Consider the following 14,934-nt stretch of genomic DNA (forward strand, 5'->3'; position numbering starts at 1 on the left):
ATTAGATTAGGGCCTAATGAATATATTTCAATTGACTGATTTCCTTATATGAAGTGTAATTCAGTAAAATCTTTGAAATTGTTGTGTGTTGCATTTATATTTGTGTTTAGTATAGTTATCTCTAGCTGTCAAACAGTAATGTTAGCTAGCTCGCTCAGGGTTCGTGTGTAGCTCTCCGGTAGTAATAGACAACGCAACTCACACACAAAGACCTCATACACACGCAGACTCCTGTACTCACACTGACTGTACTGACTGTCTTACCCATTCACCCTCTGAATGGCACACATACACAATCCATGTCTCAATTGTCTCAGGGCTTAAAAATCCTCCCCTTCATCTACACTGATTGAAGTGGATTTAACATGGGATCATAGCTTTCACCTGGATTCACCTGGTCAGTCTATGTCATGGAAAGAGCAGGTGTTCCTAATGTTTTGTACACTCAGTTTTTGTGTATATAGATCTCTCACACACACACACACACACACGCCGATACTCACAAACACATCCAACGTTGTGAGAAGGAGGTAGCCGGAACCCAATATGGTGACCGGAGTATGGGCGAGTGGGTGTGTCAAAAGGAAAGGAGTGGGTGTGTGGAAAGCACTCTGCTATAGGTTACACCAAAGACAGAAGAGTAGGGTTTAGAAACTCTGTCAGACGGTTTTAATTGAGCAGTGTTGTTTATTTTTTGTTTCTTACCACGCCGCTACCGTACATTTGAGCTACAGTACCGTGAGAGTTTGGACTTTTGTTTTGAAGCCAGAGGATGAGTCTTGAGTCGGATTTCACTGTTTTAAACAAATACTTTTACATTCAGTTAATAAACTGAAGACAGTTTTTAATAAAAAATAATGATTGATGATGGGTGTACTGTTGCTTTATGGGTTGTATGCGTATGCTTACTGTGACTATCACCCTGATATTGGCTACTAGGTAGCTACTTCCCACGCCGTTGCCGGACAGTAGTGCTTGTCAAGCAGGAGCGAAGGGCACTGTGTCCCGGTGTCGTTGCCATTCATGCCCTTCCTATTGAGTAGTAGACTATGTATGTATCAAGGTGACATCTAGATGGCTATCAATATTAGTTATTTCTTGTGTAGGCTGCTATCAAATACATGTATAACTAACACAAGATACTTCATCTGTGTCGTTTAGAGTGGGAGGAAATTAAGAATAGTGGGCAGAACAAGTAAGGAGGTGGGCAAAGCCAAGTACAAGCTAGTGAGATCCTATTGGCGCGTTGTAGCATGTATTTGCATATTTCTGTTCGGGAATGCATCCTCTGGGAAGTGTCTTTGTGCACAAACTCAATTCGACCATGCACTCCTAAACTGATTGGTCAACAAGCTTATTTGACACGTCAAAAGACCCAAATGGCGTTCCATAGAAATCCTGTTTGAGAATGAAACGACTGAACAAATGAACAAAGAAACAGCACAGCAAGTAAGTGAAAGAAATAGGTTTTGATTATGTTTTACTGGTAATGGGGACATACATAAATGCCAACAAAATAACCTTTTGGTCAGTGTGGTGTGTGTGTGTAACCTTTATTTAAAAAGGCAAGTCAGTTAAGAACAAATTCTTATTTACACTGAGATGCAGTGCCTTAGACCGCTGCATCCATATGTGTGTGTTAACTATTTAACTGTAATAGAATGCTTAAAAGGCCGCTAAAATTTTAAATATCGGTTATCGGTATCGTTTTTTTTTTGGCAAGGAAGATATCGGTATCGTCCAAAAATGTCATATCGGTGCAAACATATGTTTTCATACCCTACATTACTCATCTCATATGTATATACTGTACTCTATACCATTACTGCATCTTGCCATCTTGATGTAATGTATCACTAGCCACTTTATACACTGCTCAAAAAAATAAAGGGAACACTTAAACAACACAATGTAACTCCAAGTCAATCACACTTCTATGAAATTAAACTGTCCACTTAGGAAGCAACACTGATTGACAATAAATTTCACATGCTGTTGTGCAAATGGAATAGACAAAAGGTGGAAATTATAGGCAATTAGCAAGACACCCCCAAAAAAGGAGTGATTCTGCAGGTGGTGACCACAGACCACTTCTCAGTTCCTATGCTTCCTGGCTGATGTTTTGGTCACTTTTGAATGCTGGCGGTGCTTTCACTCTAGTGGTAGCATGAGACGGAGTCTACAACCCACACAAGTGGCTCAGGTAGTGCAGTTCATCCAGGATGGCACATCAATGCGAGCTGTGGCAAAAAGGTTTGCTGTGTCTGTCAGCGTAGTGTCCAGAGCATGGAGACGCTACCAGGAGACAGGCCAGTACATCAGGAGACGTGGAGGAGGCCGTAGGAGGGCAACAACCCAGCAGCAGGACCGCTACCTCCGCCTTTGTGCAAGGAGGTGCACTGCCAGAGCCCTGCAAAATGACCTCCAGCAGGCCACAAATGTGCATGTGTCAGCATATGGTCTCACAAGGGGTCTGAGGATCTCATCTCGGTACCTAATGGTAGTCAGGCTACCTCTGGCGAGCACATGGAGGGCTGTGCGGCCCCACAAAGAAATGCCACCCCACACCATGACTGACCCACCGCCAAACCGGTCATGCTGGAGGATGTTGCAGGCAGCAGAACATTCTCCACGGCGTCTCCAGACTCTGTCACGTCTGTCACATGTGCTCATGTGCTCAGTGTGAACCTGCTTTCATCTGTGAAGAGCACAGGGCGCTAGTGGCGGATTTGCCAATCTTGGTGTTCTCTGGCAAATGCCAAACGTCCTGCACGGTGCTGGGCTGTAAGCACAACCCCCACCTGTGGACGTCGGGCCCTCATACCACCCTCATGGAGTCTGTTTCTGACCGTTTGAGCAGACACATGCACATTTGTGGCCTGCTGGAGGTCATTTTGCAGGGCTCTGGCAGTGCACCTCCTTGCACAAAGGTGGAGGTAGCGGTCCTGCTGCTGGGTTGTTGCCCTCCTACGGCCTCCTCCACGTCTCCTGATGTACTGGCCTGTCTCCTGGTAGCGCCTCCATGCTCTGGACACTACGCTGACAGACACAGCAAACCTTTTTGCCACAGCTCGCATTGATGTGCCATCCTGGATGAACTGCACTACCTGAGCCACTTGTGTGGGTTGTAGACTCCGTCTCATGCTACCACTAGAGTGAGAGCACCGCCAGCATTCAAAAGTGACCAAAACATCAGCCAGGAAGCATAGGAACTGAGAAGTGGTCTGTGGTCACCACCTGCAGAATCACTCCTTTTTTGGGGGTGTCTTGCTAATTGCCTATAATTTCCACCTTTTGTCTATTCCATTTGCACAACAGCATGTGAAATTTATTGTCAATCAGTGTTGCTTCCTAAGTAGACAGTTTGATTTCACAGAAGTGTGATTGACTTGGAGTTACATTGTGTTGTTTAAGTGTTCCCTTTATTTTTTTGAGCAGTGTATAATGTTTTCATACCCTACATTACTCATCTCATATGTATATACTGTACTCTATACCATCTACTGCATCTTGCCTATGCCGTTCGGGCATCACTTATTCATATATTTTTATGTACATATTCGTATTCATTCCTTTACACTTGTGTGTATAAGGTAGTTGTTGTGAAATTGTTAGGTTATATTACTTGTTAGATATTACTGCATGGTCGTAAACTAGAAGCACAAGAATTTCACTCCACTCGCATTAACATCTGCTAACCATGTGTATGTGACAAATAAATTTGACTTGATATTGGTCATTAACGTAAACTCGTACATCGCCTTGGTCCGTACAATTGCCCTTATTTTAGCGCCCCAAAAACGTAATACTTCCAGATCAACTGTAATGTCAATACCATTGTAAAGCACAATTTCTCCCCTTTCCAACATTATCAATTACATGACCTAAACGCAGCCCATTTCTGCATAATTGAAGCAGGCAATGAGCCCCGTCGGGTCTTTTTAAAAATGGCGGGTGGGGAAGCGAAACTAATGCGTGATGGTGAGAAGGAGAGATGTGTGGGAGAATTGCTTTTTTTCACTCAATCTGTCCAACTTATCGCCTCTAACATGTAAATAAAACACTATAAAGAGTTCATATAATGTGTCATTACATACCTATTTGAATGTTTGTGTCGAATTTGAAATCGGGTTTTAGGGCGGTGCTAAAGTGATCTTAGAAGTAAACAGCGGCTTTGAGAATGATGATCGCATGCAATGATGATGCAAAAAAATACTAGGTATCCCCCTTACTCCGTCACTGTCCATTTCTTGTTTTTAAACGATGAGAAAAGTGCTACACCTGGTGGAGAGAGATTGTAAGACAGAAATAGGTAACTGATGGTCCGTTTTTTCAACTTTTCTCCAATACTATAGAGCCATTACCATGTCGATCAACGCTTGAATAGAAAACTAGTTCACACCCTCGATTTTGAAGTCAACACAGTCCCATTAGTTTTCTTTGTAGCCTCGTTTGAATGTTGCGGACTTTTGTACGGAATGGGGTGAGTTTCTGAAATTAGTGATTTCTTGTTTTTTATTATTTGTGTAGCGGTTTGACATTTTTGCTTGACGATTATGCGCTAGTAACACAAGCATTTCGCTGCATCCACAATAACATCTGCTACTGTGTAAGGCAACGCGACCAATAAACTTTGATTGGGCTAGTCAGTTATTGTTAGCCAACCAGCAGTAACAACATGTCAGCAAATGTTCCGAACAAAATAGACCAGCACAGCGTATAGCAAAAACAATATATATATAATATACAACACATATATTAAATTTCAAACAACAGCATCCCCACTCACCAGGCAAGTCAGTCGTTGCTCTGTTTTGTTAATGCTGGTACCTTTTACTTCTGTCAAAAGTTAGCTAGCTAGCTTTGTTTACGCGGGTTGAACGTGAGACTTGCACGGGCCTACCTCTTCCTCTGTAGTTACGTTTACTGTGTTTCTGGAATACTATCTTGAAGCCAAGGTGCTACCGCCCCCAGGCGGACTGGTAGACCAAAAGTGTCTCAAGCAAAAAGGCAAACATAGTGCAGTAGCTATTGTTTAGATTGGAAACTATGTGGCTCGGTGTTCCATGTATTTATCTGAAACTGGACTTCCAATAGATCAAGTTGCAAAAACATTGCAATATTATTAAGACGTCATTGATGGAATTCGAAGTTGGTAATCAAAAACAAAGCGTACGTGCGTGCGATATGGTCATACAAGGAAGAGGCCAAACTTCCCATGAAAGGTGTGTCCTATTGGATCTGTAATTTCCAGTAAGCAATTCGTAGTTGTCAAAACAGCAGCTCTTTCTATTTGTGTAAAGTGACAAATGATTGTTACCACTCTAGATCGTATGAAGACTATATACTGTATTATAGATTCATTGTTTTTTGTTTGTTCTTTTAAAGGAATGAGTACTTCCTCAAAATTATAATTTATCATTGTGTGGGTGAGTGACTTTCGATTTCCTATATCTCTATGTAATCAAGGGAATGTAGTGGGAAAGTTAGGTCTATTAACAAAAGCAACAACTGCAGACCCACAAAAACCGTATTACTGTATTAATAGTCACTTCTTCACATTTAGCCTACATGTAGCTTATTTTAATGTGCAGGAATTTAAACACTAACATGAAACATTTTCTCTTTCTGATTTCAGATTGAATTATACTGTGTGGTTTACTCTAAAGTATTCAGCAACAATGTTTCTATTGATTATTATAGTCACAAACTTTGGGACTTTGATAGCTGATGATGGTAAGCAGTCTTTTGTATATAGCCTATAAACATGTAAGTAGATTTAACCACAGTATTTTTGCCTGATCATGATTAACATTTGACAAGCTTTTTGTTTGTTAATTACTTGTAGCAATGAGTGACAGAAATCTTCAATGCTTCAACGATTATGACAAAAGTATGGTTTGTCATTTTACAACTGACAAGTCTAAGTGTGCTGAATACAACATGACATTGAAATTATTGGGCTCACAAAATATGTAAGTATATGATTGTTTAAGTTTTTCTATTGTCGATGTTAATCTCACCAAGAAGTCATATTTCATTTCAAAACTGCATTATTATTCAACTTGTTTCCCAGAGGCCAGAATGATTGTACTTTCAAGGAAAAGGAGAGGTCCAATGATGTTTCCAAATGTGGATGCTCTATTGATCCAATGGTCCTTATTATTGGGGAGGAGTTTAATGCAACACTTTGGAATTCTGGGAAGCGCCTAAATTCCAAAGTCCTCTGTATCAAATGCAGCAGTGAGTTGCATCTACATATGCAGATTACTATTTGGAAATGAATTACTGTTATAAAGAATATTGCATGAAATTAAACCATTCTTTAATTGATTGATATGTCAAACCATCCCTATCATTGTCCTATACAGTAAAACCCAAAACCCCCACCGTTCAAATGGTGAAACCAACAGAAAATGGGAATTTCCTGGTCAAATGGAAGACAAACTACCCTGATGATGCACCGTTTTCTAAGGCCTTGATTGCCGAATTGAGCTACAGAAAGAAAGGAGAAACAGATGAGGTAAAGGAGGGTGATATACAGCATTCCCCCGTTTGCTGTCACATCACAAAGACAACATTTCTTCTAGCCCTTTCCTTTCTTCTTACAGGTGTCCAAAAATGACTCAACAACTTCCCATGAATTACTTGGCAGAGACTTGGAGCCAAACACCATTTATGCTCTGAAGGTCAGAACCTATACTGACATGAGTGGCCGTTTCAGTGACTGGAGTGAAGAGTTGGACTTCACCAACCGTAAGTGATTAAATGAGATTTATCATCCATGGGTTTTCAAACCTTAATTTCACTTTCACCTTGTAGCTCATTGTATATTCTTCTCTGCTCCACAGCTGCATCATCTCGGAAAGTACTCCAGATTGTCATTGCTTTCAGTTCCATTGCTGTTATCATCATTACAAGTGCTTTGTTTTGGTGCAGTGTTAGGTAAGTTGTCCTGACATGTCTGTAGGTGACAGTATGTCTGTTTCCACAAACATTTGTTATCATACAGCTTCATATTGGCCCTATAGGCTTTCAAATCCTCCTATTTCCCCCCTCTGCAGACTCAAAACCAAGTTGTGGGATAATATTCCTAAATGTTCAAACCCAGACCTTTTGTATATGGTTCCAGGAGTACCTAAGGTGAGGCTCTATCTCCAATTATAAACTGGGTGGTTTGAGCCCTGAATGCTGATTGTCTGAAAGCCGTTGTATATCAGACCGTATACCATGGGTATGACAAAACAAAATTTAAAACTATTTTAGAATAGTTACATTCGTAACTAGTTTAGAATAGCAATAAGGCACCTCAGTGGTTTGTGCTATATGGCCAATATACCACAGCTAAGGGTTTTGTCCAGGCACTCTGCGTTGCGTTGTGCAGAAGAACAGCCCTTAGCCGTGGTATATTGGCCATTTACCAAACCTCCTCATGCATTATTGCTTAAATATTCTATGTTTAAATAAACTGTAAACCTTCATTACTTTCATACTGTAATTCCTTCCATTTGTGTATTTGCATTTAGTGATGTTTGTTCTCCACCACAGGTATTGTCTCCTCCCAAAATACCTTTATCCTCCATCTGTGTTGATTCTTCAAAAATGGACACTGAAGGAAAAACATGGTGAGCGTATAGATGCACTATAAACATAGCAAAATGAAAAGGTGTCTTCGGGTTCAGTCCTATTCGCATGGGCAGTCAAGTCCTTGCAATGAAAATAAGCTTTAATTCACTGTAAGTTGCCCGCTTGTCTTTTCTCTTCAGGACAAACCCCTCGATAGTAGATGGGAGCAGTGGAAGAGGTAGTGACTCAGAGCTTGACTCATCATCTTCCCTGAGTTATGCCCACACATGTTCCATGAGCCCGGAGCCTAGTAATGTGCAGATCATTAGCCATCTTCAAGAGGCCCTGAGCAAAGTCTTTCCCAGCCTTGTTCCTTTGGACGGGAATCCTCAGTCATTGCTTTTAGCCCCTCCTATGACAGATGATGGTACACAAATGAACTGCCCTGAGTCAAATAGAGACATTGGTGTGTGTTCATCTGACTACAATCCTCTTCATTTCATGAGTGAGTCTGGAGGCTCTTGTGGGTCATCTTGTTTCAACAATATTACCTACTCCCCCTCAGTGCCCCTCAACTCCATTCAAGAGTTAACAACAAGCAAGACATCCTCATTTCCTACGCAGCCTCTGCTCTTTTGTAACTCCTCCTACCATTCTGGTGAGGCTGAAGTGTTGAAAAATGCCCATCCACAGCTGTTTCTTGGTACTGGTCAACAAGATCTTAACTTGTCCACTAACTGTGCACCCCTCTTGCAAACCGACTTTTCATATCACCCGTGTGATGGCGCCCGTGATGATTCAGAGACAACCACATCAGCAGAGGACACAAGTCTGATCTACGGCTCTAATGACAGCAATGTGTCCGAACCTCACAATGTTATCAGTGTCGTTCCTGGATATCAGAGATTCAGTGAGGCGGTCGGTAAGGACAATGAGAGAGGAACTGATGCCTTCATGGATGTGCCACTGCCACTTAAGGGTTTCCAGGATGTGGACAGTAGCGAGCCACTGATTTACGATGTGAATCCATGTTACCACAGCCTGCCTGACCCTGGATGCTGCCTCCCCCCGAGTGATGTCGATTATCAGACTTTACAGAGCCTGGGACAAAATAGCCCACATCAGTGGGTTTCAGACAAACTGCTGAACAAGTGTTTGGAGACTGAGATCCCTCAAAGCTCCATGGGGAACATGCCTCTAAATGTCATACCCAACTCACAGGGAGGACAATGTCCGATACCTGGAAGTCCCTTTCTTACTGCTTTCTGTTCAGACCAAGCCATGCAAATAGACAATGACAGCTCTTATCATTGTGTGTGATTATATGGTAGACACTTTTGCACTTCACTTTACAATTTCTTTTATTTTGGGGACTTGAGCTCATATATATTTTTTTTTCTATATTATACAAACAGTTTGAATACCATTCTGCCATGAAAATGCTGTAGCTTCAAGTCCAGAAATGTTCCACATTTTGGATGTACAGCTTCTGTAAATAAACATTTGTGTGTGGGAAACTGCAACAGTTAATTGTTGAAGAGATATAACATGTCTTTGCCTTTGCCTCATCTTTCTGAAACATGTTGTTCATCATCTGGGATGTACTTCAGTTGAAATACTGAGCAATAACATCTAGGTTACACATCAAGGTCGTCAAACTAGTCTCCAGCCTCTAAAAGTGACTTCTCTTCTAATGGCTTCCCAAAATAGTCAGACAGTTTCATTGCATCTGATGTTTGATAGGCTAAATAGTGTTAATAGTACAAGCCTCATGCAAACATTGAGGTTGAATATCTGATGAAAAAAGTGGTTGGCCTACTTTCTTATTCTGCGCTGTTCCTTGAAACAAGTACATTGCAGCTTCCATGGATATACACGCCCTCAAAGTAGAGCCAGCCTCTGATGTCATAGATGTGTTGCGAATCAGGTTAATCAACAAAAAAATCTTTGTTTAGGGTTATTTTCTGAGGATGAAGTTCAAGTTTGTAGTGTTTCTTGTAGAAAACATAAACACATTTTTCCCTTCAAAGCTCTTTCGCTTAACTGGTGAAGCTTGAATAAAGATTACCTGACTAGTGACACACATAGCGATGGTTTATCATGCAGACAATTGTGAGGCGTTTGCCACAGTTTAACCATCAATAATAGTATACGATTGGAATGACTGAGGCATTCAGCATGATTTCTTTCATGGTATTGTGGCGATTTTGTGACAGGCTGTTTTTGAACAAAGGCCAAGATAGAAGTGTGGAGACACCGGAGGGGATGGTGAAATGCCATTTTCACAGAGCCACAGGTCTGCTATGCCAACTTGTCATGCTTATATTGAGCAAGCATGCAGGAATGCATGGTGGCATTCACAGCTATGTCATACTTCGAATGCTTTGGACTGGCAATGCAAGTGATGGAAATGACTTTTCACGGACTTCATTGCGAAATTGAATTTTGTTGAGGATTATAAGGCAGCTCAAAGGTTGTCTTGAAAATGTGAATTCATTGAGTTATTCTGTCATCGGCACCACTTTCTGTCATTGCGATTTAATAGCTCAAATACCTATGTACTTCTCTGTGTTGCAGGCACTTTAAGCTTTGGTCCAGTTAGTGTTAGAAATACCAGGTGAGCGCTTGTAGATTCCAATAGGTAATGTACATTTCAGGACGTATACCACACATTCTTCTTTATGTTTGTATGCAAAGGATCAAGTTGCACAATTGACTAGAAAATAGCACAAAGGAAGATCACTTTAGGATTCTGATTATAATGCAATCAATACTCAATTACCTGTGAAGTACTGTGGGACCTCTGGTGCCCTCACTGGTCCAGTGCTTCTCTAAGGTCGTCATCCACCCATGATTTATGGGCCCTGCTCTTGAACCTTGCTTGGAGAACAAATGAACTGCAGTGATGTCACATCTTCCTGCCAGTGATCAACATTAAAATGTCCTTTAAAGAGGGAGAAAATATACATCACTTTTATGGAGTACTAACAATGAAATCACTTTTATCCGGTTCTTTTTAGCTTTCTATCTAAATTGTTGCAAGTGTAATAAAATGTTGGACATAGATGCATTTTAAGGGGAGCATTTGTAATGGAAAATATTTTAGGCTGAAAGTCTGCATCACCTTTAATATGTACCCAGTGGTGTAAAGTACTTAAGTAAAAATACTTTAAAGTACTACTTAAGTAGTTTTTTGAGGTATCTGTAGTTTACTATTTATATTTTTGTCAACTTTTACTCCACTACATTCCTAAAGAAAATAATATATTTTCTACTCCATACATTTTCCCTGACACCCAAAAGTACTCATTACATTTTGAATGCTGAGCAGGACAGGAAATTTGTCTAATTCACGCGCTTAAAAAGAAAATCCCTGGTCATCCCTACTGCATCTGATCTGCCGGACTCACTAAACACAAATGCTTTGTTTGTAAATGATGTCTGAGTGTTGGAGTGTGCCCCTGGCTAACCGTACATTTAAAAAGCAAGAAAATCTTTCTTAATACAAGGAATTTGAAATGGTTATACTTTTATTTTGATAGCTAAATATATTTTAGAAATTACATTTAATTTTGATACTTAAGTATATTTAAAACCAAAATACTTTTCTACTTTTACTCAAGTAGGATTTTACTGGGTGACTTTCACTTGAGTCATTTTATATTAAGGAATCTTTACTTTTACTCAAGTATGACAATTCGGTACTTTTTCCACCAATATATGTATCACACATTGCATACTAAGTGCCTGTTAATGTTTTGGTTGCTTGTATCTGTTTATAAATAAAGCAAATGTCTATTGTAAACTTTTTGGTTAAAGTAACCTACTTTATGAGTCCTCTGTGGCAACGAGAACGTACAAACACAATCAGATTTTTTTTTAATTAAACCAACAGGTGCGCTTGCTTGTGCTTCTTCGGTTTGTGTCTCCCAAAGTGTTGGTAAACGTCACTGGGCAAGTGCAACACTTTCATTTTTACTGGGAATTGAAGTTCTAGATTGCACATTCAATAAATATCAGAGGTTATTGTGTGGGACAACAACGTGCAATACACATTATGCTCAGGAGATGGTGCTAAATTACAACTGTAGGCATCAATTTAGATCAGAATGAAGGTAACAGTAACGTTGATCATACAATATAAAGCACTCTAATTAAACTCCTATTTCAACTATTCCTTTCTAAAGACTGTCAGGTAGCACCTATACTGTTGAGATTCTCCTTTTCTAATATGCAGGAAACGGATATGTTATCTCAGTCCAAGCAGAGACATTTGCATCCTCATGATAATGCACTTCTCTTTTTTTCCCACCATGGCAATAGATTGCGTGTGCTGTTTTCTATTGCAAGTTCTTTCTGGTACTGTACGTCATATAAAGCGATTGAGTCAATCATAATGATAAACATGTTAACAATATTGAAAGGACAAGATACTCCATCAAGGATTTTGGACACACTGACAAACAGAACATACAGCTCTATCCTGGCAACTCTATGGGGCCTGTAGCTGTAGGCTCTATCCTGGCAACTGTATGGGGCCTGTAGCTGTTAGCTCTATCCGGGCAACTCTATGGGGCCTGTAGCTGTAGGCTCTATCCTGGAAACTCTATGGGGCCTGTAGCTGTAAGCTCTATCCTGGTAATTCTATGGGACCTGTAGCTGTAGGCAGAATCCTTGTGGAGATACAGAACACTTTCAACCTGTGTGTTAAAAGTCCTTCTCCATGGCGCTGTGTGTCTTTGAAAGAGAAAGCTTGTGCTTCAGGGTGTGTGTTGCACAGCGTGATTTCATCCACAGAATCATCTCATTGGTTTGACATGCTGGATGAAAGTCTCACACATGGGAATTGATGGTGAAGTCATTAGTACGTGAAATGCTGAACAATTTGTTTTCACTTCCCTCTATCACTCTTTCATTACAATTGCTTGCTAAACATGGGCTGAAGATAAACACAACGATACCTATTTGGATGCAATAGCAATGCATATTTTTGCATACATTTTCTTCAGAGATGATTCTTTCATGCTCTGATTATTATAATATGTATAAAATAATTCATGGTAGAGAACAACACAAGGTATTATACCAAATGGGGGATCATCCCAGCAGGTGATCCAACATTAAATCTACACTATACATACAAAGTAAGTGGACACCCCTTCAAATTAGTAAATTTGGCTAGTTCAGCCACACCCGTTGCTGACAGGTGTATAAAGTTGAGCACACAGCCATGCAATCTCCATAGCGAAACATTGGCAGTAGAATGGTCTTATTGAAGAGCTCACTGACTTTCAATGTGGCACTGTCATAGGATGCCACCTTTCCAACAAGTTAGTTCGTCAAATTTCTGCCCTGCTAGAGCTGCCCCGGTCAACTGTAAGTGCTGTTATTGTGAAGTGGAAATGTCTAGGAGAAACAACTGCTAAGCCGTGAAGTGGTAGGACACACAAGCTCACAGAACGTGACCGCCGAGTGCTGAAGCACGTAGTCATTAAAAATCATCTGTCCTTGCTTGCAACACTCACTATCGAGTTCCAAACTCTGGTAGCAACATCAGCACAATAACTGAGATTCGGGAGCTTCATGAAATGGGTTTCCATGGCCGAGCAGCTGCACACAAGCCTAAGATCACCATATGCAATGCCAAGTGTCGGCTAGAGTGGTGTAAAGCTCGCTGCCATTGGACTCTGGAGCAGTGGAAATAAGTTCTCTGGAGTGATTAATCACGCGTCACCATATGACAGTCTGATGGACGAATCTGGGTTTGGCGGATGCCGGGAGAACACTACCTGCCCGAATGCATAGTGTAAAGTTTGGTGGAGGAGGAATAATGGTCTGGGGCTGTTTTTCATGTTTCTGGCTAGACCCTTTACTTGAAGAGAAATCTTAACGCTACATCATACAATGACATTCTAGACAATTATGTGCTTCCAATTTTGTGGCAGCAGTTTGGGGAAGGCACTTTCCCATTTCAGGATGACAATGCCCCGGTGCACAAAGCGAGGTCCATACAGAAATGGTTTGTTGAGATCGGTGTGGAAGAACTTGACTGGCCTGCACAGAGCCCTGACCTCAACCGCAATGAACACCTTTGGGATGAATTGGAATGCTGACTGTGAGCCAGGCCTAACTGCTCCCAAACTCACTCTTGTGGCTGAATGGAAGCAAGTCCCAGCATCAATGTACCAACATCTAGTGGAAAGCCTTCCCAGAAGAGTGGAGGCTGTTATAGCAGCAAAGGAAGGATCAACTCCATATTAATGCCCATGATTTTAGAATGAAATGTTCGACGAGTAGGTGTCCACATACTTTTGGTCACGTAGTGTATATTTCACCTCTTTGTGGATATGCCTAATCCAATCCATAATTCTCCACATGCCTCTGGAGTCTGCTATTCTCTTATACATGCCATTAATTCCTAAAACATTTGTAAATTGAGATGTACCCATTTTTTTGTTTTCGGAATAATGATTTGTAAATTGTAAGTAGATCAAATGCCGTAGTAATTACACAGTATTATAAACAGTTATCAATATGGGTATCAAGAAGGAGCACATGACCTGGATGCATGTTAAAGAGTATTGAGTCTGTCTTGTCAGTTGCTGAGCTTTGGACAAAGGTTACCATGGTTATGATGTCTGAAATGGAGCTTGTTAATGATTTACATAAAAGGGAAATGCCGGGGTTATGTTCATTATCTCTGATCGCAAGCAAAGCAAACATTTTACAAATGGGAGAGCTAAATGAGAATTCTTAGGGCAGATGAACCGAATTGTTTGATAATGTTAGTTTGTGCCAAATAAAATAGACACATTTTCCCTGAATAGTTCCCCGATAATGCATTTTGATCAATTCAAATGTCATCAAATAGCAACCATCTCTATTCATTACATCTGCACTTCCTAATCAGCCTCTCTCACTTACTCTTTGTATCCCTTTCATCAGTGCTTTGGACAGCTCAAGGACACTTCCTTGTGGAGAACTCCGATGCTTCCACCATCAATAGGAACACAGGGATGTTTTGGGCCCTTTTACAGTGCAGGTATATTAATAGTATATATTAATGGTAGGCTACATAATAATGGCAGTCATTTCCATTATTTGGTGACCTAGAGCAGAAGGTGTAATTGTAACACATTGTTTTCTTTTTCAGCATGTTATTTGGCAATCTTTACATTGATTTTGATTGGAATGGAAGGATAGAAATATCAGGTATGTGCATGTGAAGATCATCCAATGGGAAAATATGGCACTGTGTTGGTGTCTCTGTTTTAAATGGTGGTTATTCATTCTGCTATGAATTTGAATATCACAGTATTGAAAATAAATATTGTTTGTCTTACTAATTTGATCATTTTCCATCTTAAT

At 40.5% G+C, this 14,934-nt stretch overlaps 1 protein-coding gene across 2 annotated transcripts; it reads left to right on the forward strand.

The window, feature by feature from the left end:
• The first annotated feature begins 4,464 nt into the window (after positions 1–4,464).
• LOC139578039 (uncharacterized) lies at positions 4,465–11,371 on the forward strand. Of its 2 annotated transcripts, none has more exons than XM_071405200.1 (11): positions 4,465–4,483; positions 5,389–5,429; positions 5,639–5,736; positions 5,849–5,975; positions 6,077–6,243; positions 6,372–6,523; positions 6,612–6,756; positions 6,852–6,945; positions 7,065–7,143; positions 7,549–7,625; positions 7,767–11,371. In XM_071405200.1, the coding sequence occupies exons 3-11, from the start codon at positions 5,682–5,684 to the stop codon at positions 8,884–8,886; spliced, it is 2,016 nt and encodes a 671-aa protein (XP_071261301.1). In that variant the 5' UTR covers positions 4,465–4,483; positions 5,389–5,429; positions 5,639–5,681; the 3' UTR covers positions 8,887–11,371. The 2 variants fall into 2 exon arrangements, with proteins under 2 accessions (XP_071261301.1, XP_071261293.1); XM_071405192.1 differs by lacking the exon at positions 4,465–4,483 and adding an exon at positions 5,097–5,225.
• The last annotated feature ends 3,563 nt before the right edge of the window (positions 11,372–14,934 follow it).

This window comes from Salvelinus alpinus, chromosome 1 (genome assembly GCF_045679555.1).
Source record: "Salvelinus alpinus chromosome 1, SLU_Salpinus.1, whole genome shotgun sequence".
NCBI lineage: Eukaryota > Metazoa > Chordata > Actinopteri > Salmoniformes > Salmonidae > Salvelinus > Salvelinus alpinus.